General features: G+C 40.3%; 1 protein-coding gene across 7 annotated transcripts in view; it reads right to left on the reverse strand.

Annotated features, from left to right (window-relative positions):
* The window catches only part of CFAP44 (cilia and flagella associated protein 44), a 133,890-nt gene that overhangs the window by 84,857 nt on the left and 23,782 nt on the right, over nucleotides 1-25,251 (reverse strand). For 5 of the 7 annotated variants that reach the window (XR_011387872.1, XR_011387873.1, XR_011387874.1 and 2 more), the window contains exons 3-9: nucleotides 24,772-24,909; nucleotides 22,007-22,160; nucleotides 20,174-20,336; nucleotides 7,710-7,812; nucleotides 6,685-6,901; nucleotides 4,603-4,717; nucleotides 2,461-2,625 (exon numbers count right to left, since the gene is read on the reverse strand). Coding sequence is in view for 4 of the 7 variants with exons in the window: in XM_070072115.1 (XP_069928216.1) it covers nucleotides 2,461-2,625; nucleotides 4,603-4,717; nucleotides 6,685-6,901; nucleotides 7,710-7,812; nucleotides 20,174-20,336; nucleotides 22,007-22,160; nucleotides 24,772-24,909 (1,055 nt within the window). In the remaining 3 variants the exon portion in view is untranslated. Of the gene's footprint in view, nucleotides 1-2,460; nucleotides 2,626-4,602; nucleotides 4,718-6,684; nucleotides 6,902-7,709; nucleotides 7,813-20,173; nucleotides 20,337-20,816; nucleotides 20,942-22,006; nucleotides 22,161-24,771; nucleotides 24,910-25,251 lie in introns of those variants that run through there. The other 2 variants (XM_070072116.1, XM_070072117.1) reach the window with 2 other exon arrangements.

Raw genomic sequence — 25,251 nt, forward strand, 5'->3', positions numbered from 1 at the left:
TTTCTCTTCCCTAATAACGATTTACATTAACCTCAGATAGGAAATGTTGTTCTTTCTTTTCTCTTTCTTTTTTTTTTTTTTTTTTTTGACAGGAATGTTGTTCTAAGAGGAGTCCAGAATACTACAGAAGACTAAGAAGGCACAGTTCCACCTGACTAACGCAGAGTAACTCTGGACTTCCCCTATGAAGTGCCAAAACCTGCCTGGACAGTTCTGCCATATTATCCTAGACTGAATAACTCAGACTTCAGGAAAGTAACTCCCAGGATACGGTTGCTATCTGTTGGATTAACCAGCTGTATATGTGTGTCTGTGGGGGAGATGGTCAGATTCTAGAATCAGACAATGCCTGAGTGTTGGCGTAGGTACTTCCTAAAGAGGCAGAGATTTACAATATGAAGGAATTAAAAGATGAGAAATTGGAAATCAGAGATACTCTGAAATATTTAACTTCATTTCTCTTAAGATTTTTTCCACTTGGAATTTGGACATTTTAGGTGACATATTTTGGGAGAAGAGTAAATATATCATATGACAAAAGAAAGAACACAAAAAAAATCCTCAGAGCAATGTGTGAAATCTAACAAGATTAAATTTAACATTGTAAATAGTAAAACCTATTCCTGGGTTCAAAAAGTCAATGATAAGAAGACACACTGTGCAGATATGAGGTAAACAATACATTAGACATACTAAACTCAATAGGTGTCCATACAGTGACCAGAATGATTTTCTTGAGATTTATTTATTTGAAAGGCAGAGAGAGAGAGAGAGAGAGATCAATCTTCCGTCCACTGGTTCACTCCCAAAATGGCCACAACAGGTGGGGGTGGGCCAGGCTGAAGCCAGGAGCCTGGAACACCATCCAAGCTTCCCATATGGGTGGCAGGGGCCCAAGCGCTTGGGCTATCCTCCACTACTTTCCCAGCTTCGTTAGCTGGGAGCTGGATCAGAAGTGGAGTGGCTGGGACTAGAAGCAGTGCCCATTTAGGATACCAGCATTGCAGGCAGCAGCTTAACCTGCTGTGCCAAAACGCCAGCCCCAGAATGTTACTTTTAATGCAATCTTATTTCTGATAAGACAACACTACCATTTTCCTATGAAAGATCCTACAAAATCTATGTGCAAAGGGGACCACAAGGCAAATCACAAGGCTACAGGATAGCCAGCAATAGGTGGATATACATTCACAGGTGAATGGGAGTGGGAGAAGTGTGACAGAACAGAATCCAGAACTTAGATACTGGAGCAATGTTCCAGCTTAGCCCAGGCCTCAGGCAGGATAGTGTATACAAATTAAAACAGGTGAGTTTCCTGGTGTAGTATCCATAGGCAAACTTTGTCAGTTCAACTGTGAGTGTGTGTATATATATATATATATATATATTTTTTTTTTTTTTTGACAGGCAGAGTTAGACAGTGAGAGAGAGAGAGAGACAGAGAGAAAGGTCTTCCTTCCGGTGCTTCACCCCTCAAATGGCTGCTATGGCCAGCGCGCTGCGCCGATCCAAAGCCAGGAGCCAGGTGCTTCTTCCTGGTCTCCCATGCGGGTGCAGGGCCCAAGCACTTGGGCCATCCTCCACTGCCTTCCAGGCCACAGCAGAGAGCTGGACTGGAAGAGGAGCAACCGGGACAGAACCGGCGCCCCAACCAGGACTAGAACCTGGGGTGCTGGCGCCGCAGGCGGAGGATTACCCTAGTAAGCTGCGGCGCCGACAACTGTGAGTATATTTCTAACTAATCGTCTTTGTAAAAGAATAACCAACAGATGTTTGGAACTTTTGTTCCTAGAAAATGACCCATTCATACCAGGCAGTTTGGGAGGACAAATGTGTCCACTGTTGATATAGTGCTAACACAAGTTTTCATTTTCTGAAGCTATTTCAATGGAATCAAAATAACAAAAGGTCTCAATGCTACAATGCAGTCAATTAATTGACAAGAATGCAAATACTGGGTTGGTGCTGTGGCATAGTGGGTAAGGTGGCCACCTGAAGTGTCAGCATCCTATACGGGCATCAGTTTGAGTCCTGGCTCTCTATGTCTGATCCAGCTCCCTGCTATGGTCTGGGAAAATCAGTGAAGGGTGGTCCGAGTCCTTGGGCCCCTGCACCTACATGGGAGACCTGGAAGAAGCTCCAGGCTCCTGGTTTCAGATCAGCCCAGCTCTGGCCACTGTGGCCATTTGGGGAGTGAACCTGTGGATAGAAGACCTCTCCCCACCCCTCTCTCTCTCTGCCTCTGTAACTCCACCTTTCACATAAATAATTTTTTAAAAAAAGAATGTAAATATTTATCACCTGAGAAGCATTATTTAAAATAAATTGGTCTTGGGAATAAATGATCATGGATGTCTTCATAAACTGATAACCATGAGAAATAAAAATCTGACAAAACCATTTGGGTGATCTCCAAGTCTCAGAAGGGGGTACTACTGCTCAAGTCACAAGACAACTTACCCTGATACAGCCATCTGACCCAACAGTGATCACTTCACCCTCGTCCAGCATTATCTGGTTAATAGGACCCTGGTGACAAGACTTCCGTGCAGCTCGACACAGTTCCACCTTGATGAGACCGCCGTCCCAAAGCAGCATGTTGCCCCATTCTGACCCTGACAGTACCTAGTAGGTGTGCAGAAAGAAAGCAATGTGCAGTCAGCAAGAAATATTTTTTTGAAGATTATTCTTCTTACTTATGAAAGTAAGAAGTTTGAATAAGGAAAAATAAATACAACAAACTCACTATCCCAGACAAAGCCACCAATCACATTTTGATGTATTTCCTCCTACCATTAACTATGTTTTTTTTCTTTTTTTTTAACTTTTATTTAATGAATATAAATTTCCAAAGTACAGCTTATGGATTACAATGGCTTCCCCCTCCATAACTTCCCTACCACCTGCAACCCTCCCCTTTCCCACTCCCTCCCCTTCCATTCACATCAAGATTCATTTTCCATTCTCTTTATATACAGAAGATCAGTTTAGCATATAGTAAGTGAAGATTTCAACAGTTTGCTCCCACACAGAAACATAAAGTGAAAAATACTGTTTGAGTACTAGTTATAGCATTAAATCTCAATGTACAGCACACTAAGGACAGAGATCCTACATGAGGAGTAAGTGCACAGTGACTCCTGTTCTTGACTTAACAAATTGACACTCTTGTTTATGGCATCAGTAATCACCCTAGGCTCTTGTCATGAGCTGCCAAGGCTATGGAAGCCTTTTGAGTTCACCGACTCTGATCATACTTAGATAAGGTCGTAGTCAAAATGGAAGTTCTCTCCTCCCTTCAGAGAAAGGTACCTCCTTCTTTGATGACCCGTTCTTTCCACTGGGATCTCACTCTCAGAGATCTTTCATTTTGGCTTTTTTTTTTTTTTTTTTTTTGCCAGAGCATCTTGGTTTTCCATGCCTGAAATACTCTCATGGGCTTTTCAGCCGGATCCATATGCTTTAAGGGCTGATTCTGAGGCCAGAGTGTTGTTTAGGACATCTGCCATTCTATGGGTCTGCTGTGTATCTCACTTCCCATGTTGGATCGTTCTCTCCCTTTTTTATTCTATCAGCTAGTATTTGCAGACACTAGTCTTGTTGATGTGATCCCTTTGGTTCTTAGTCCTATCATTATGATCAATTGTGAACAGAAATTGATCACTTGGACTAGTGAGATGGCATTGGTACATGCCACCTTGATGGATTTGAATTGGAATCCCCTGGTATGTTTCTAACTCTACTGTTTGAGGTAAGTCAGCTTGAGCATGTCCCGAATTGCACATCTCTTCCCTCTCTTATTCCCACTCATATTTAACAGTGATCACTTTTCAGTTAAGTTTCAGCACTTAAGAAGAATTGTGTATTGATTACAGTATCCAACCAAAAGTATTAAGTAGAACAAACAAGAAAAAATACTAAGAGGGATAACATATTAAGTTGCTCATCAACAGTCAGGGTGAGGGCTGATCAAGTCACCGTTTCTCATAGTGTTCATTTCACTTAAACAGGTTTCCTTTTTGGTGCTCAGTTAGTTGTCACCTATCAGGGAGAACAAGTGGTATTTGTCCCTTTGGGATTGGCTTATTTCACTCAGCATAATGTTTTCCAAGTTCCTAACAGGGATCACTTTTCAGTTAAAATTTAAACACCTAAGAATAATTGTGTGTTAATTACAGAGTTCAACCAATGGTACTAGAACAAAAAAAATACTAAAATGGATAAAGTATTACATTGTACATCAACCGTCAGGACAAGAGCTGATCAAGTCACTGTTTCTTTTTTTCATCATTGTGATTTAGACCTAAGTTGCTGGTAGTTCTTCATATGTATACATAATACTTTAGAGGTTTGTTTTTTGTTTTGTTTTGTTTTGTTTTTGTACATCTCTTCAGGACATAATTCAGGAGTAGAATGACCAGGACAAAATTTAGAGAGGAGTTTCAAGTTTTTGATGGATGAGAGTCTACATATTAAGTGTGGTGCTATCAAATTTTAAAAAATATTCGAGGGACAGGTGTTGTGGCACTATAAGTGAACGTGCCACTTGAGGTGCCCACAGCCCATCCTGGAAACACTGTTTAGTACAGTAGCTAAGCGTACCTTCCCATCCGGGAGCTCCATGTAGCCTTCTATGTCAGTTGTGGCTGTTTTGCCAAATCGACCCAGCAATCCCTGAAGTTTGAGACCAGTGAATGTAAAGGCCATTTCCCAGAACCTACAAACAGGAAAGAGAGTGAATGTACTACACTGTTTAAATAATGAATGCAAACAAATCTAATAAAAAAGTGTTGTTCACATAGTTTTAACATGATCCAAAACTTTACATATTTTATGTTAACATATATTATTTCATTTGTTCATTCCTTCAACCAATTAATAAGTATTAAATGTCTATTCCCTGTCAAAGTTCTAGGTAATATCCATTAAATAATGGGCAAAATTTTTAAAAATGCCCTGCTTTTGCTGATTTTTTATTTTTGAGTTATGCTGTCCAGTTCAGTAGCTACCTATCAACTGTAACAATTTAATTTAGATTTAAAATAATTAACATTAAATGAAATTAAGAATTCAACATTTCAGTAGTCTAGCCAGTTTCACATACTGATTATCTACATGTGGCTAGTAGTTGGTGTATTGGACAGCACAGAAAATCCTATTGAACAATACTGTTTTAGAAAAGTGTTAAAAAATATTCTAACTTACCACCCGTGTCAGTCTGAGTGATTTTCTTGATCACACTGTACCTTCATCTTACCTACCTCATCAAATTGTTGAATAATTTTAGAACCACTCCCAGTACATAAAAACTATAAATATCATTGCTAACATTTAAGTAATATTCCAAGCAAATGAACAGTCAGAATGACAGTGAAAAAAAAAGACCTATTTAATTAGATAAAACAGATAACAGATGGTACCAAGAAGCAGATAATATAAAGCCAAAAACCTTCATGACTAATATGCTTCTCAAAGTTATGCTAAGTACCCTAATCATGTGCTTCTATGAAGTGCACAGAAAATACACACTTTACTAAACTATAGGAAAATGTAAGAAACTAGAAAAATTTAGCCTAAAGTTACAAAAAAAGTTAATTGAGAATTCACCCAAAGACTACCTTTCAAAATCTCAATTATTCTTTATTTCTACTGCACAGCAAATAAAAAGACCAGATTTACATTGGGACAAGAGGAATTTGGAATCAACAAAAATGTCTTTGTTAATGAGACACTGGGAATCAAGTACCAGCAGTTCTGGAATGGTTGATTAGGTCGTTAAACAAATGCATGAGACAGGGCGAAACAAAGACAGTGATAAAATCATTCCATCTTGGAAATGGGTCATTCATCCAGTGAAATAAACAAGGAACTTGGAATTAGAGACCTGAAATTAAAAGTAGCCTCTAACACCATTTAGTATTGAGGGTTCCTTGTCAGGAATGATACTGTGATAATTCTTGCTTTACAGATAATGACTCAGTTGTTATAAACAAGAAATTTAAGAGTGGATATGAAAGCTCAATATGAATTTTGAAAACACCATGCCATGGTTAGTTAATATACTACATAAACTCTCTCAGAAAGTGAGGCCTGCAAGGAAATAGCAGGCTATATATATATGTGTGTGTGTGTGTGTATATATATATATATATATATTTATATATTTTTTTTTGATAGGCAGAGTTAGACAGTGAGAGAGAGAGAGAAAGGTCTTCCTTCCATTGGTTCACTCCCCAAATGGCTGCTACGGTCAGCGCGCTGCACCGATCCAAAGCCAGGAGCCAGGTGCTTCTTCCTGGTCTCCCACGCGGGTGCAGGGCCCAAGGACCTGGGCCATCCTCCACTGCCTTCCTGGGCCACAGCAGAGAGCTGGATCAGAAGAGGAGCAACCGGGATAGAACTGGTGCCCCAACCGGGACTAGAACCCAGAGTATTGGCACCGCAGGCGGACGATTAGCCTAGTGAGCCACGGCGCCGGCCGATAGCAGGCTATATTTAAAAGCCTCCTTTTTTTTTTTTTTTTAATCTATGCTAAGGAAATAAAACCTCATATATCTAATTAGAAAAGTGTGTTACCAGTTAGCTTTTAAAATAACAACAGCAAACATGTCTCCAGGTCTTATGATCCTCATGGAAATTTTCCTTATAACGTTTGCTAGCACTTCTATTGGTTACTCAACCTACTTGATGTGGCCTGACCCTGATGTAGTAAGCTGCTCTTCATCTTCAGGGTTGAAAGTGACTTTAAAAACTTCTTGAGCAAAAGCTTTTGTCCTCAGTATGGGTTGCTCTTCTTTCCAGTTCCAGATGGTCAGTGTGTAATCAGGGTTGCTACCCACCGAGGCCAGCAAGGTGCCCCTGTAGTTAAAGTCCACATAAGCATATCCCTTCTCAGTCCCATCTGCAGGGATGAAGAGACTCTCATAAATAAGGGCAACATTTATTTAATTTTCAAATATATAATAAAAAAGGGGGAGAGAGACAGCCCTTAATGTGGACTAATGTAAGAATGCAAGGATCCCCTAAAGGAACAAATGTAAAATGATTCATCACTGTTGGCCTTAGGAGTTACATGATATGAAAGAGGAAGGGCAAGATGTTTTAGCCACATTCTGCATGAGAACAACACCTTGAGAACATATCCCCATTTTATGAAGTGGTGGAGAAACACAAAAGAATATTAGAGAGAAAAATCTGTAACTTGAAGTTTGCCACTGAAAAGCCCCAAATAATAAAAGCTGACTGCTGAAAATAATTATACAGAGAACAGAACGGGAAGATAATTGTGGTGGTTAATTTTATGTGTTGACTTGGCAGGATGATAGCATTCACCTGTTCTGTTCACATTAGTCTGGATGCTGCTGTGAAGGTATTTTACAGACACGGCTAACACATACAGTCAGTTAACTACAAGTAAAGGAGCGTCTCCATGCTGGTGCATCAGTCAGGTGCAAGACCTTACAAGAAAAACTGAGGAAGAAATTCAGCCTGAACACTACAGCATCAACTCCTTCTGGAACCCTTCCAGCCTGCCAAAGGCCCTAAAAATTTCACAGTTGCCAGCCCTGCCAACTGTGCCAGCCAATTCCATTAAATGAACCTCTTTTCTATCTGTTAGTTCTGTTTCTCTGAATGAGTCAATGTCACACCTTCTTCAGCATGTGGTTCACCCTCAACATGAAATATTTTACAGATTCCACTGGACTTACCCCGAAGTATTCTGTAAGGCTTCAGAGAAGGATATTCATAGATGATAATCTTTGGGTAACTTCCTTTTTCAGCTACTGTGAAGTGAGTTTTATATGGATGAACCTACAAAAAATAAAATTTCACCAAAATAATAAAAGATTTTGACATTAATACCATTAATGCAGCACCTGCATTCATTGTTTTTAAAAATATCGTCTTATTTAAGATTTATTTTTATTTATTTGAAATACAGAGTTACAGAGAGGGAAAATTCTTCCATTCACTGGCTCACTCCTCAGATGGCCAAAATGGCTAGGGCTGGGGCAGGCCAAAGCCAGGAGCCAGGAGCTTCTTCCATATCTCCCATGTGGGTGCCAGAGCCATGGCACCATGGGCCGTTCTCCGGTGCTTTCCCAGGCACATGAGCAGGGAGCTGGATTCGAAGTGAAGCAGGTGGGACTCAAACCAACACATACAGAATGCCAGTATCGCAAGTGGCAGTTTAACCTGCTATACCACCATGCCAGTGCCTGGATTCATTATTTTGTAATTTATTTATTAGAATGTACTCCAATAGTAAACTCAAAAATAGACATTTGACAAATACTAATGATGTATATGATTGAAACTAAGAACTAGAATGACTACTTAGTTTCACTTTAATTAAGGCAGTCATTTCCAGTGCTACAATTTTTTTTTTTAAAGATTTATGTATTTGAAAGGCAGAATTACAGAGAGGCAGAGAGAGAGACAGAAAGAGGGAAAGGGAGGGGGAGAGGGAGATAGGTCTTCTATCCACTGGTTCACTCCCCAAATGTCTGCAATGGCTGGAGCTGGACTGACCTGAAGCCAGGAGCCAGGAGCTGGAGTCTCCCACACAGGTGCAGGGGCCCAAGGACTCAGCCATCTTCTACTGCTTTGCCAGGCCATAGCAGAGAGCTGGATTGGAAGTAGAGCTGCCAGGACTCAAATTGGCACCTATACGGGATGCTGGCACTGCAGGTGGCAGCTTTACCTGCTACACCACAGGGCCGACTCCTGCAACTTTTTAAATTGCCACAAGAAGAGCTGGGATACTGTGATTCACAATCTTCAGTGTGCTTATCCCCAGAGTTTCTGGTCCAGTATCTCAGAGCAGAGACTCAACAATTTGCACTTAATTTCTAATCAGTTGAAAGGTGATGCTGCTGCTGCTGGTCTGGGTATTGCACTTGCTAAACCACTAAGGCAAATTACTTTCCCCACATATAATATAAGTTAAACTAAATTTTGTATAGAAAAATTCATGATGGGCCTGGCATTGTGGTGCAGTGGGTTAAACAGCCACCTGCAATGCTAGCATCCCATATGAGCACCAGTTAAGAATCCCAGCTGTGGCCGGCGCCATGGCTTACTTGGCTAATCCTCCGCCTGCGGTGCTGGCACTCCGGGTTCTAGTCCCGGTTGGGGCGCCGGATTCTGTCCCAGTTGCTCCTCTTCCAGTCCAGCTCTCTGCTGTGGCCTGGAAGGCAGTGGAGGATGGCCCAAGTGCTTGGCCCCTGCACCCGCATGGGAGACCAAGAGGAAGCTCCTGGCTTCGGATGGGTGCAACTCTTTCAAATAAATAATTTAAAAAAAAAAAAGGAGAAAAACTCATGGATTGTATGCATGTTAGTCTGTTTTCTGCTGCTATAACCAAATATCTGAGACTGAGTTATTTATAGTGAACAGAAAATTAATCAGCTTTATGGTCCTAGAGGCTGGTAAGTCCAAAACTAAGGGGCTACGTCTGGCAAGGGACTTTTTGCTGCATCAGCCCATGGTGGAAGGTGGAAGAGCAAGAGAGGGTGACAGCAAAAAAAGAAGTGGACAAACTCATTTTTTATAACAACTCTCACTCATAATAACTAACCCCTCACTCAATAACAGCATTAATCCATTAATGAAGACAGAGCCTCTTGATCTAATCATATCTTACTAGGTTCTACCTCCTAACACTGCTGCATTAGGGATTAAGTTCCCAACACATGAAATTTGAGGGTCACATTCCTGTTTCCAGAGTGGGCTACATGCTAATTTTAAAAATGTCTTCATAGGAAAACTTAACACAAAGGAAGGCAAACACAATAAAGGTGAGAAAGATAGAGTATTTCTAAGCCACACACAGTAAGATAGAGTGAATATGCCCTGGATGAACTATTTGTGCCAGCATTTCAAACCATAGCATACAAATTGGATAAAATCACATGTTCTTTTTTATTTTTTTCATTGATAAAGCCAAATGTACAGGAAGAGCAAATGGATAGCAAAAAAAACAACAATGCAAAGAGCATTTTATATAAGAATAAGCTATTTAAAGTATATATTATAAGATTCTAGCTTACATGACCATTTTTGTAATTCCTGGTAATATACCGAGGACAAAGAGCTTGGTTCTCAAATAGAGAATGCAGCTCCTGACATTCAAGACAATACTGAGGGGGCGGAGCCAAAATGGCAGAATAGTGAGGGCGTGCACTGATAGTCCAGGAAAAGATAGTTTAAAAAAAGTGGAGTTACTGTAGTCTCTGGGAAAGGCTCAGGAAAAAAATTGCAGAGGAAACTTCCAGATCTAGTGGATGTGACACAGAGGACCAACGGGAAGAGCAAGGACGCCCATGGCTCAGAAGCCCAGCCGCAGAGTCTGCGCACCAGCGCTGGAAGGGGAGGTGAGACAAAAACCTCAGTAGCCCGAGACATTGGTGGGGAAAGGCAGAAAGAGCCTAGAGGGAACGAGGCTCGAAGCCCCGCTGGGGAAAGCTCACCAGGCTGACTGGAGGAGAGAAAAAAATGAATAAATAAGGGGAACTGGCACGGACACCAGCCTCTCTCTCCACTCACCTTACAAAGCCAAGCAAGACAAAGAGCAGGCGCAATTTTGGACATACGTAAAGCGGCACCCGCCATCAGCCAAGCAGAAAAACCTGACTCTGGTGGGGAGAAATAAGAGGAGGTTAGGACCTAGTGAAGGTGTGGAGCTAATGAACTGAGACTGAAAATCTGAGGGTGGGCAAGAGAACTCATGGAGTACACAAACTCAGTAACCTTGGCAACCCGGTGGGAGACTGCAGAGAAATTTTAGACCACACTGAGGGCTGCAAAGATCCTTTGTGTGGTCCTTGGGGTAGAGCAGACGAATATTATACCCACAGGGGCTAGATTTCATACATCGACTACCCTCAATTCCACTCAGCTGTGTGGAATTACTTCCCTTCTGAGTTTAAAAGAGAGAGAGAGACAGAGAACAACCTGGGTGAGTCACCTTTGGCACACCCTTAACCCTGAAGAACCAAACAGAGCTCTCTGGCCACACCCATCACAGCCTCTAAGGATCCATCAAAAGCAGACAGTCCACGTAATCTAGAGTCATAATGAAGTAACACCTTAACAGTAGGGAATCCATTTTGGAGAACCTGAGACTCCTTTCTGGGAAAGTGCCCCCCACACACCCTGAGACTCTGGTCTGAAACTATGATCTAAAACAGTCGGACAATAGCAGTCCACTACATCACACTTGGCAGAGCATAGAAACCCCCTAGCATGATCACTCAAGCTTGAAAGTGGATAGGCTGCACCTGGGTTAATGATAAAAATGTAATTTGTCTATGTCCTACATATGATTAAAACCAATACCTGGATTAATGTCAAGATTATAATTGGAATCATTAAGATTGTAACTGGTATTGTCAAGATTATAATTGATACTAGTTTCACATAGGTTTTAGGTCAGCTTGACCCCAGTAACCATGTATTCCCCCCTGTTCCTAGCAACCATGAATTCCCCTCCCAATTTTGTGGTTTTTGCCTTTATAAACCCTGTTGCTTTGGGATTCAGGGTCGAGAGTTCTTTAAGGCATAAGCCCACTCTCCACCGCTGGCAATAAAGGACCATCAAATTTTATCAATGTGTGGAGCTCCTTTGTTTGCACTCACTCAGTTACGACAACAGTATAACGAGAAAAACCACTACAGCGAAGAAACCAAAGAATATCTCCACAATGCCAAACAACAAACGCATAAACCGAGGAAACAAGAACAAGGAAGACACTATGATGCCCTCAAATGAACAAGACACCACAAGCCAAGATTATGAAGATGATGAGATAGCAGAAATGCAAGAAACAGATCTCAAAAAATTGAAAAGAACATTAAGAAGTTCTCAAAAACAAATTCTTGAACTACAGAAATCCTTACTGGACAGGATAGAAAATCTCTCTCATGAAAATGAAATATTAAGGAGGAATCAAAATGAAATGAAGCAACTAGTAGAACATGAAACTGTATTAGTGAAGAGAAATCATAATGAAATGAAGAATTCAATAGATCAAATGACAAACACATTAGAGAGCCTTAAAAATAGAGTCAGTGAAGCAGAAGAGAGAATATCGGACTTAGAAGACAGAGAACAGGAAAGGATACAGTCAAACCAAAGAAAAGAAGAGGAAATTAGAAATCTAAAAAATATTGTTGGGAATCTACAGGATACTATTAAAAAACTCAACATTCAGGTTCTAGGAGTTCCTGAAGGCATGGAGAGGGAGAAAGGATTAGAAGGCCTTTTTAGTGAGATACTAGCAGAAAATTTCCCGGGTTTGGAGAAGGACAGAGACATCCTAGTACAGGAAGCTCATAGAACCCCAAGTAAATATGACCAAAAGAGATCCTCACCATGACACGTTGTAATTAAACTCACCACAGTGAAACATAAAGAAAAGATCCTAAAATGTGCAAGAGAGAAACGTCAGATTACTCTCAGAGGATCTCCAATTAGACTCACAGCTGACTTCTCATCAGAAACCCTACAGGCTAGGAGGGAATGGTGAGATATAGCCCAGGTACTAAGAGAGAAAAACTGCCAGCCCAGAACATTATATCCTGCAAAGCTCTCATTTGTGAATGAAGGTGAAATAAAGACCTTTCATAGCAAATAGAAATAGAAAGAATTTGTCGCCACTCATCCCCTCACTGCAAGAAATGCTTAAAGATGTGCGAAACACAGAAACACAGCCATCACTATGAAAGAAGATAAAGGAAGAAAACCTCCCAGTAAAAGATCACAGAAGCTCAAAGCATATACTAGAAAATATCTTTGGGAAAATGGCAGGGCAAAGTTACTACTTATCAATAGTCACATTGAATATTAATGGACTCAACTCTCCAGTTAAAAGGCACAGACTGGCTGAATGGGTTAAGGTACAAAACCCATCTATTTGCTGCCCACAAGAAACACATCTTTCCAACAAAGATGCATGCAGACTGAAAGTGAAAGGTTGGAAAATGATATTCCATGCCAACAGAAACAAAAAAAAGCAGCTGTAGCCATATTAATATCAGACAAAATAAACTTTAACACAAAAACTGTTAAGAGAGACAAAGAGGGGCGCTATATAATGATTAAGGGTTCAAGTCAACAGGAAGATGTAACTATTATAAATGTATATGCACCTAATTACAGGGCACCGGTTTATTTAAAAGATATGTTAAGGGACTTAAAGGGAGACCTAGATTCCAATACAATAGTATTGGGGGACTTCAATACTCCACTCTCAGAAATAGACAGATCAACCAGACAGAAGATCAACAAGGAAACAGCAGACTTAATCGACACTATTGCCCAAATGGATCTAACAGATATCTACAGAACTTTCAATCCTACTTTAAAGAATTTACATTCTTCTCAGCAGTGCATGAAACCTTCTCTAGGATTGACCACATACTCGGCCATAAAGCAAGTCTCAGCAAATTTAAAAGAATTAGAATCATACCATGCAGCTTCTCAGACCACAGCGGAATGAAGGTGGAAATTAGCAACTCAGGAATCCCTAGAGAGTATGCAAACACATGGAGACTGAACAACAGGCTCCTGAATGAACACTGGGTTATAGAAGAAAGCAAAAGAGAAACCAAAAACTTTCTCGTAGTAATTGAGGATAACAACACAACATATCAAAACATATGGGATCCCAAAACTTATGGGATACGGCAAAAGCAGTGTTGAGAGGAAAGTTTATAGCAATAGGTACCTACATCAAGAACTTAGAAAGGCACCAAATAAATGAGCTTTCAATGCATCTCAAGGATCTAGAAAAACTGCAGCAAACTAGACCCAAATCTAGTAGGAGAAGAGAAATAAGTAAAATCAGAGAAGAAATCAACAGGATTGAATCCAAAAAAAAAAAAACATTATAAAAAAATCAGCCAAGCGAAGAGCTGGTTTTTTGAAAAAATGAATAAAATTGACACACCATTGGCTCAACTAACTAAAAAAAGAAGAGAAAAGACCCAAATCAATAAAATCAGAGATGAAAAAGGAAACATAACAACAGACACCACAGAAATAAAAAGAATCATCAGAAATTACTACAAAGAGTTCTATGCCAACAAACAGGGAAATCTATCAGAAATGGATAGATTCCTGGACACATGCAATCTACCTAAATTGAACCAGGAAGACACAGAAAACCTAAATAGACCCATAACTGACACAAAAATTGAAACAGTAATAAAGGCCCTCCCAACAAAGAAAAGCCAAGGACCAGATGGGTTCACTGCTGAATTCTACCAGACATTTAAAGAAGAACTAACTCCATTTCTTCTCAAACTATTCAGAACATTCAAAAAAGAGGGAATCCTCCCAAATTCTTTCTATGAAGCCAGCATCACCTTAATTCCTAAGCCAGAGAAAGATGCAGCATTGAAAGAAAATTACAAACCAATATCCTTGATGAATATAGACACAAAAATCCTCAATAAAATTCTCGCCAATAGAATGCAACAACACATCAGAAAGATCATCCACCCAGACCAAGTGGAATTTATCCCTGGTATGCAGGGATGGTTCAATGTGCGCAAATCAATCAATGTGATACACCACATTAACAAACTGCAGAAGAAAAACCATATGATTATCTCAATAGATGCAGAGAAAGCATTCGATAAAATTCAACACCTTTTCATGATGAAAACTCTAAGCAAACTGGGTATAGAAGGAACATTCCTCAATACAATCAAAGCAATTTATGAAAAACCTACACCCAGCATCCTATTGAATGGGGAAAAGTTGGAAGCATTTCCACTGAGATCTGGTACCAGACAGGGATGCCCACTCTCACCACTGCTATTCAATATAGTTCTGGAAGTCTTAGCCAGAGCCATCAGGCAAGAAAAAGAAATTAAAGGGATACAAATTGGGAAGGAAGAAGTCAAACTATCCCTCTTTGCAGACGATATGATTCTTTATTTAGGGGATCCAAAGAACTCTACTAAGAGACTATTGGAACTCATAGGAGAGTTTGGCAAAGTAGCAGGATATAAAATCAATGCACAAAAATCAACAGCCTTTGTATACACAGGCAATGCCACAGCTGAGAAAGAACTGCTAAGATCAATCCCATTCACAATAGCCACAAAAATAATCAAATACCTTGGAATAAACTTAACCAAGGACGGTAAAGATCTCTAGGATGAGAATTACAAAATCTTAAAGAAAGAAATGGAAGAGGATACCAAAAAATGGAAAAATCTTCCATGCTCATGGATTAGAAGAATCAACATCATCAAAATGTCCATTCTCCCAAAAGCAATTTATAGATTCAATGCAATCCCAATCAAAATACCAAAGACATTCTTCTCAGATGTGGAAAAAGTGATTTTGAAATTCATATGGAGATGCAGGAGACCTCAAATAGCTAAAGCAATTTTGTACAACAAAAACAAAGCCAGAGGCATCGCAATACCAGATTTCAGGACATACTACAGGGCAGTTGTAATCAAAACAGCATGGTACTGGTACAGAAACAGATGGATAGACCAACGGAACAGAATTGAAACACCAGAAATCAACCCAAACATCTACAGCCAACTTATATTTGATCAAGGATCTAAAACCAATTCCTAGAGCAAGGACAGTCTATTCAATAAATGGTGCTGGGAAAACTGGTTTTCCACATGCAGAAACATGAAACAAGACCCCCACCTTACACCTTACACAAAAATCCACTCAACATGGATTAAAGACCTAAATCTATGACCCAACACCATCAAATTATTAGAGAACATCGGGGAAACCCTGCAAGATATTGGCACCGGCAAAGACTTCTTGGAAAAGACCCTGGAGGCACAAGCAGTCAAAGCCAAAATTAACTTTTGGGATTACATCAAATTGAGAAGTTTCTGTACTGCAAAAGAAACAGTCAGGAAAGTGAAGAGGCTACTGACAGAATGGGAAAAAATATTTGCAAACTATACAACAGATAAAGGATTAATAACCAGAATCTACAAAGAGATCAAGAAACTCCACAACAACAAAACAAACAACCCACTCAAGAGATGAGCCAAGGACCTCAAAGGACATTTTTCAAAAGAGGAAATCCAAATGGCCAACAGGCACATGAAAAAAGGTTCAAGATCGGCCGGCGCCGCAGCTCAATAGGCTAATCCTCCGCGTTGTGGCACCGGCACAACGGGTTCTAGTCCCGGTCGGGGTGCCGGATTCTGTCCTGGTTGCCCCTCTTCCAGGCCAGCTCTCTGCTGTGGCCAGGGAGTGCAGTGGAGGATGGCCCAAGTACTTGGGCCCTGCACCCCATGGGAGACCAGGAGAAGTACCTGGCTCCTGCCATCGGATCAGCGCAGTGCACCAGCCACAGCGCGTCGGCCACGCCAGCCACTGGAGGGTGAACCAACGGCAAAGGAAGACCTTTCTCTCTCTGTCTCTCTCTCTCACTGTCTACTCTTCCTGTCAAAAAAAAAAAGGTTCAAGATCACGAGCAATCAGGGAAATGCAAATCAAAACCACAACGAGGTTTCACCTCACCCCAGTTAGAATGGCTCACATACAGAAATCTACCAACAACAGATGCTGGCGAGGATGTGGGGAAAAAGGGACACTAACCCACTGTTGGTGGGAATACAAACTGGTAAAACCACTATGGAAGTCAGTTTGGAGATTCCTCAGAAATCTGAATATAACTCTACCATACAGCCCAGCCATCCAACTCCTTGGAATTTACCCAAAGGAAATTAAATTGGCAAACAAAAAAATTTTTCTGCACTTTAATGTTTATTGCAGCTCAATTCATAATAGCTAAGACCTGGAATCAACCTAAATGCCCATCAACAGTAGACTGGACAAAGAAATTATGGGATATGTTCTCTATAGAATACTATACAGCAGTAAAAAAAATGAAATCCGGCCATTTGCAACAAAATGGAGGAATCTTGAACACATCATGCTGAGTGAAATAAGCCAGTCCAAAAGGGACAAATATCATATGTTCTCCCTGATCTGTGACAACTAACCAATCACCAAAAAGGAAACCTGTTAAAGTGAAATGGACACTATGAGAAATGGTGACTTGATCAGCCCTTGCCCTGATTGTTGATGAACAACTTAATACTTTATCCCTTTTAGTATTTTTTTGTTTGTTCTACTTAATACTATTGGTTGAACTCTGTAATTAATACACAGTTATTCTTAAGTGTTGAAATTTAACTGAAAAGTGATCCCTGTTAAATATAAGAGTGGGAATAAGAGAGGGAGGAGATGTATAGTTTGGGACATGCTCAATCTGACTTGCCCCAAACAGTAGAGTTAGAAACATACCAGGGGATTCCAATTCAAATCCATCAAGGTGGCATGTACCAATGCCATCTCACTAGTCCAAGTGATCAATTTCTGTTCACAATTGATCATAATGATAGGACTAAGAGTCAAAGGGATCACATAAACAAGAATAGTGTCTGCAAATACTAACTGATAGAATAAAAAAGGGAGAGAACGATCCAACATGGGAAGTGGGATACACAGCAGACTCATAGAATGGCAGATGTCCTAAACAGCACTCTGGCCTCATAATCAGCCCTTAAGGCATGCGGATCCAGCTAAAAAGCCCATGAGAGTATTTCAGGCATGGAAAGCCAAGACACTCTGGCAAAAAAAAAAAAAAAAAAAAAAAAGAAAAGAAAAGAAAAGAAAAAAAAAGCCAAAATAAAAGATCTCTGAAAGTGAGATCCCAGTGGAAAGAACAGGTCATCCAAGAAGGAGGTACCTTTCTCTGAAGGGAGGAGAGAACTTCCACTTTGACTACGACCTTGTCTAAGTATGATCAGAGTCGGTGAACTCAAAAGGCTTCCATAGCCTTGGCAACTCATGACAAGAGCCTAGGGTCATTACTGATACCATAAACAAGAGTGTCAATTTGTTAAGTCAAGAACGGGAGTCACTGTGCACTTACTCCTCATGTAGGATCTCTGTCCTTAATGTGCTGTACATTGTGATTTAATGTTATAACTAGTACTCAAACAGTATTTTACACTTTGTGTTTCTGTGTGGGTGCAAACTGTTGAAATCTTTACTTACTATATGCTAAACTGATCTTCTGTATATAAAGAGAATAGAAAATGAATCTTGATGTGAATGGAAGGAGAGAGAGAGCAGGAAAGGGGAGGGTTGCAGGTGGTAGGGAAGTTATGGAGGGGGAAGCCATTGTAATCCATAAGCTGTACTTTGGAAATTTATATTCATTAAATAAAAGTTAAAAACAAACAAGCAAACAGACAATACTGAAGCTCATTTCCCTTCCCTCCATTCTTGGGTGCCATCAAACCTGTGATAGTCTGACTTCCTACTGGCAAGTGCTTCTTACCCTTCTATTCAAGTAAATTCCCTTCACTTTAACAGCCTTGGGTTTATGGAGTAGATACTCACTCTGTGAGATAATGGTAATACTGAATACAGATAACACTTGCTGAGTTCTTATCATGTGCCGGTAACTGTTTTGTATACATTGATTCCTTCAAATTTTCCCAGCACCTTTGTGATCTTGTATACTATTATCATTCCTATCTCACGGATGAGTGAATTGATCCAGAGTTTAAATAACTTGTATGGAGTCTACAGGCTACAGAACGCTAGGTTTGAGAGAGAGGATTCAATCTAGGGTTCAGAAGAGAGAAACAAATGGGGTTAAGGAATAGTGGTACCTAAGGAGGTGGGAATAAATGGGTTAAGACCATACCTATCTACAACCCATTTACAAAGAAATATTGTTTAGGATACATGCCCACAGAAATCTGAATGAAGATTCAAATCCTTGACCCTTATAGGTCTTGTCAGCTATAAATAAAAAAGTTTCAGCCCATTCAGGTTGGGAGCTGCTATGGGTTGAATTGGGATGATTTATTTTTAGGGGAGACCTGGAATTAATAAGTCATTTACCTTACATTCAACATATCAATTTACCCTATGTTTTCTGGAGGATAATTTGTATGTCCAAAAAGTGTATCTCACAGGTTTCTCATAGTATTGCAAAAGTAATTCTCATCCTCAACAGGATTACTGTTTCAGAGAAGAGGAAGTGATGTGGACAGTGCCAGAGAGGCCTTTAAATCATATACATCATTAGTATTTGTCAGGCCTTTGTCACTATCCAGGCAGCACCCGTGGAAAAGAACCCTGTGGACACAGAACTGCTCAACATCCAGGTAGATGAGCATTAGGATTTAGTATTCTTGACCATACTACATCTCTGATTTCTGCCCACAAACCCAATTATTTCATTACAAAATAGGAAAAAATAACAGTTCAAAGACAAGGGCCATAAAGTGCTAAGTAAATATGTGATAATTAAATGTTCTTAGCCCTCTGCAGGTTGTGTACAACTCAGGGCCCATGTTACTGATTGACCTCCTTGCCCCCAAATCCATGACCCTCATATGGGGCTCAGGAATGCCTGTACACAGCTGTTGCCACATCCAGGTACTAATATATCTAGTTCTTTCCTTCCTCTTTTTTTAATATGAGTCTTGCTTCTTTACGTGGATTTTAAATTCTTTAAATTTATAAAAGTTATACATTCTTCATTTAAGTCCTGTATTAAGTGTTCTGCGTAGTGTTGGATGCATATTGTTGTATGATAAATCTCTGCAAAACCTATTAATCTTGTAAGAAATGCCCTGAGGACAGGTACTTTTATCATGTACACATGCTATATACAGATAAATGATCAAGGCAGAAACAAATTTGATATTATCTTTTATTCTGTATATCTCATCATATCCTATTTCCATAATCAATCTCAACATCCTATCTGTGGGGCTCACATTTGTCTTGCCTTCTCCAATTCCCATTGCTATGTACCTGCTTTAGTCCTCAGATCAAATCCTCACTCACCTCCACTTCTAATCTAAATGTGAAAAAAGCTGCATGAATTAGGAAGTCACTGAACCTGTATGAGCCCCAGTTACCTTTTCTGAAAAATGAGATAATAATATAATATTGCATGAACACCAAACACAATGTTAGTAAATGCAGTGGCTGTAATAACTGAGTTGAAGATGCCTTAGAATAAATACATCTAATGTGATCCCGTAATCCATGCATGATGCTGGCATCTCACGACCATTATTGGCTAGCCATTAGAACAATAAAAAAGGTGTTATTGTTCTTTCTACATTATTAAAGGCATACCCCAATGACACCAATTCCTTCACCACTGCTACTTCGCAGGTAGGTCTGTTCCTTGGTTTTAAAATTCAGAAGGATCAGCTGGTTCCCAGCGATGTACATCACGGTATTGCTGTCCAGAAGCTGTAGGTTGGCTCGCTTTCTGCAGTCATAACCGAAAGAATGTCTACATGTTAAGTTGCTAAGGAAAAGAAGTGAAACAAAATAACCACCCAGGGGGTAGGAAAAGTGTTGGAAAAAACCAATGTTAAAGATCCATACTCAGATAACATTCTGAGGTTGAACTAATAATTTTGGCTTGAAACTGAAAAGGAGGTAACTGGGAATGAGGCCTCTGGTCTCCTTCACGTCACGTCTCACAAACTGCAGCCTTTTCCACTGTGCAAAGAACTGCCAGAAAAGCATCATTTCTCTTGATCATTATTTAACATCAATCAAAAGCTTGGTTTAGAGCCGGCGCCGTGGCTCAATAGGCTAATCCTCCACCTTGCGGCGCCGGCACACCGGGTTCTAGTCCCGGTTGGGGTGCCGGATTCTGTCCCGGTTGCCCCTCTTCCAGGCCAGCTCTCTGCTATGGCCAGGGAGTGCAGTGGAGGATGGCCCAGGTGCTTGGGCCCTGCACCCCATGGGAGACCAGGAAAAGTACCTGGATCCTGGCTCCTGCCATCGGATCAGCGCGGTGCGCCGGCTGCAGCAGCGGCCATTGGAGGGTGAACCAACGGCAAAGGAAGACCTTTCTCTCTCTGTCTCTCTCTCTCACTGTCCACTCTGCCTGTCAAAAAGAAAAAAAAAAAGAAAAAAAAAAAAGCTTGGTTTAATTAAGATCATGAATTTATAGCTCAAATTCTCTAAGGGCCAAATTCCTTGGAGTTACTTAAGGCAGGGGTTAGCAAACTTGTTCAGCAAATCACAGGTAATAAATATTTTAGGCCTTGTGATTCAGATGGTCTTTGTCAAAACTACCTAATGCTGCATAGTCAGGCAAATGAATGAAAGTGGCTGTGCACTCTGGCCTCAGAATCAGCCCTTAAGGCATGCAGATCTGGCTGAAAAGCCCATGAGAGTATTTCAGGCATGGAAAGCCAAGACACTCTGGCAAAAAAAAAAAAAAAAAAAAAAAAAAAATCAAACACCTAAGTGAAAGATCTCTGAAAGTGAGATCCCAGTGGAAAGAACAGGTCATCCAAGAAGGAGGTACCTTTCTCTGAAGGGAGGAGAGAACTTCCACTTTGACTACGACCTTGTCTAAGTATGATCAGAGTCGGTGAACTCAAAAGGCTTCCATAGCCTTGGCAACTCATGACAAGAGCCTAGGGTCATTACTGATACCATAAACAAGAGTGTTAATTTGTTAAGTCAAGAACGGGAGTCACTGTGCACTTACTCCTCATGTAGGATCTCTGTCCTTAATGTGCTGTACATTGTGATTTAATGTTATAACTAGTACTCAAACAGTATTTTACACTTTGTGTTTCTGTGTGGGTGCAAACTGTTGAAATCTTTACTTACTATATGCTAAACTGATCTTCTGTATATAAAGAGAATAGAAAATGAATCTTGATGTGAATGGAAGGGGAGAGGGAGCAGGAGAGAGGAGGGTTGCAGGTGGCAGGGAAGTTATGGAGGGGGAAGCCATTGTAATCCATAAGCTGTACTTTGGAAATTTATATTCATTAAATAAAAGTTAAAAAAAAAAAAGAAAGTGGCTGTGCTGCAATAAAACCTTATTCTTCAAAATAGATGGGAGGCCAGACTTGGTCCTTGGACTATAGTTTGTCGATCCCTGATCTAAGAAACTAATTCCCCAAAGTATGTATATATAACTGAAGTGGATACACGAGCGTGAGAAGATCCAGGGGTATGTTCGAATCTGGAGTCACAAAAGGCATTGAAGCAAGTTCTGAATAATCGTAGAAGAAACTCTCTGATATTTTCTTCTTAACAGCATCCTCTGCCTCTTCCAAAGCTGGGGCAGGAGCTTCCTGAGATGCTAAAAAATTAAAACACTTAAACTAAGGAGAGTGTCTGGTGAATCCTAAAACTATTTCCTCAAAACAAGAAGAACAAACATAACCTGAAATGCTCTAGGAGTAAGCACCATTACTGGCTTGAAAATAGGATGCTGGGAGCATAGGAGAAAGAACCAACATGCCTGTGTGCATCATGGTTGAATGCTGAGCTCTGGTCAGGGTTTCATAGTCTCAAAGAGCAGTCATCAGTCATTCCCAAAGAAGAGTTGGAGAACTAACTAATCTGGAGTGCAGCACTCCTTAGGTTATCTTCATTCCCAGACAATCAAGCATGAGAATTTTGTGAGCCTCAGAGAGCAGATATACAGCTACAAGGCTGCTAAACTATCCTTCTAGAATATGTGCGATGCTTTTCCTTTCATCATCTACACACAGATAAGGAGTCGTCCAAAACGTCATAGAAAATGAGTACTGTGAAAAAAAATTATACATGAATTTCCAATTTGTACCAAAATAAACTTGTCTTTTAATTACATTTTCCCAAGGTTTGCTGGTCAAACAAGTTATACTTGTGTTTAAGAAATTTAAGCAATGTTTCAAAATACATGTTCTCTTGAAATTTATAGAAGGCACTGAACCTTTTTGTAAATGTTTTCAGTTGTTATTTAACAATTAAAATTGTTAAGTTTTCATCTGATATTGTTATTGTCAGTAAATGATCTGGGAAGCCTGACTTTCTCTATTCTCTTCAAGGAAACTAATTCTATTCTAAAAGACTCTCCAAGATGTACCTTTTAAAATAGATGCCTAACCCTTTTCTGTAATAATACCATAGCCAAAATGAGAGCTTAAGTTATGATTTCACAGCTAGATTTACTTTGTCAGGGACATAGTAAACAGGCAAAACCTCCCTTTCAGACCAAATGAAAGGAGAGAAAGTTTTAAAGTGAGAACATAGCCTTCCTCATAGGCATTGTCTATCCTACCTCACAGAAAAACCACTATCAACATGCCTGTGATTATAGACTGCTAGTTTAGGCCATCAAAGATTAGAGATGGGACTTGAGCACCCCCTTGACTTGCATCCTCTTAAGGGTTTTCTCTGGTCTGTTTTAACAAAACCAGGAGGAAGAGGAAGCTAGGCAGCATAAAGATAGGTGGCAGGCCAATTAATGGCTGCTTTACACAGTGATGTGCTATCAAGGAGACTCAACAGGCCAGTCTTCTGCATTGGTTTTCAATGTGGACAGCCAGGGCTTCAGGAGAAGTCAGCTTATGAAGAGCTCTGGCAGCTCTGCCAGCCAAGAGTTGTGTCGCTGGAAACAGAACTGCCCTGGAGTTGAAGGGCTCCAGGCCAGAGCCACAGGCCTTGTTAGCTCTAAGCTGAAAAGCCCTTCACTCGGCCCAGCTTCCAAAGTAACCACTGCTGTCCAGGGGATGGCCAAGTAGGGTCAGCAACACTGCAGGCAGAACTGTAACTTTCCTGTTAGAGATGCCACCTGCCTTTACCTGGCCAGCTCTCCTCCCAGGCCAGCTAGGTAATGGAAGTCAACAGGGTGCCTTCCCCAAGGAGGTTCATAGCTCCTTTATGATGTACCCCATGTGAGGAGACAGACAGTCCTGGGCCTCATAACTGGCAAACCATAAAGCCCACTTGATTATTTTCAAGCTCTTTTTGTCAGTTTCTATTTGTCTCTCAATGGGAAAACTTGCACCTTTCTTAGGTCCTCTCTGTCCTTTTTTTTGATCCTGTGAGTTTAAACTTCTTAGAACAGTAAAAATCTAGGTGGCGATGCACATGAAACCTCAGATGGAAGCAGTTTCTGCAAGCTGGCACTGCTGGCCCCCCTCCCGCCCCCACCCCCGCCCCCAGTGAAGCCTCCACCTGCTGAGAAGTCACCTCCTGCTGGCACCCTGTCTTGACTGCCCTTCCCAACAATGCCCTTTTTCAAGATGAAGCAGCCAGAGCAATCATCGCCCAGTCCCCCTAACAGATGTTAGGGTCCATTCTTGTTGAGGGGAAATGTAAGGAGTCAGATGGGTTAATAGGCAGGCAGGGTGTTCCCAGTAGAATCTGGGGTGTAGAGTGCTGCTTTCCACCAAAAGGTTATCTTTAGCAAGAACAGAATGTCCTCTTTCCTTCAGAATCTCCGAATTTATCATGGGAATAGCAAGGGAGTGGTGATCACAGTTTATTGTGAAAACCAGTTACCTATCCCACCCTTCTGGATGTTTTTTTGTTTTCTCTTGAGCAAGCCAGATAAGAGAAAGAATTGTAAATCAGGTCTTTTGATCCGTTTTGTCCCCTCCTGGTAACTGAATGTCAATCTGATTGCCATTTTTTTTTTTCCTTCAAAATTGTACTTAAAAACCCCAGTGCCAGTGGGTCCTTTGGGTATTTTCCTCTCTTGGAAGCCCCACCTCCATGCCACTATGGCTGAAGGTCTTTGACTCTAATAAATCTTGCTTTTAAACCTTTAAAAAAATTACATTTTCCACAAACTTTATGAAGTACCTTTGTCTCCATATCCTGCAGTTTTTCCTTTTCATGGATTCACAACTGTTTAATTTGTCTAGGTAATTTATCTTTTCAACACTGATAACTACTGGCAGAAAACAAATAATACTTACGTCTAATGTTTTCTAAATAATCATCTTGAATTGAACTTGAACTTCCTTCTAAATCTTCCTCATCTGAGTCTTTTTCCTCTAAATATGATTCTTCGCCTTCAGTCAATGCTTCTTCTGTGGCATCTTCTTTTGCAGCAGCTATTCAAAATAATTTTTAAAATAAATTCTACATTTTAAGTTAAATATTTTCTTACTTTAAAGTAGCTAACATCTCCAATTTGTGCTCTAAATTTAATGAGTTTTATTACTAAAATATTCCTAGAAGAATCAGTTTATTTGATCAGTTTTGTAATCATAAAATCAGAGAGCCTGTTCTGTGAGTTAATCTCCATTTTTATTTTCTTTTCAGTCTATTTCCTTATCAATGCATACTTACAAAAACTGAAAAGGTTAAAAAAATGGTTAGTATGTTGCTATTAATGTGGGAATCATAGATAGTAGGTAGTTTAGATCTGCTGAACTGACAGTTCTATGTAATAC

Source organism: Oryctolagus cuniculus, chromosome 4 (assembly GCF_964237555.1).
Source record: "Oryctolagus cuniculus chromosome 4, mOryCun1.1, whole genome shotgun sequence".
In the NCBI taxonomy this organism is placed as follows: Eukaryota; Metazoa; Chordata; class Mammalia; order Lagomorpha; family Leporidae; genus Oryctolagus; species Oryctolagus cuniculus.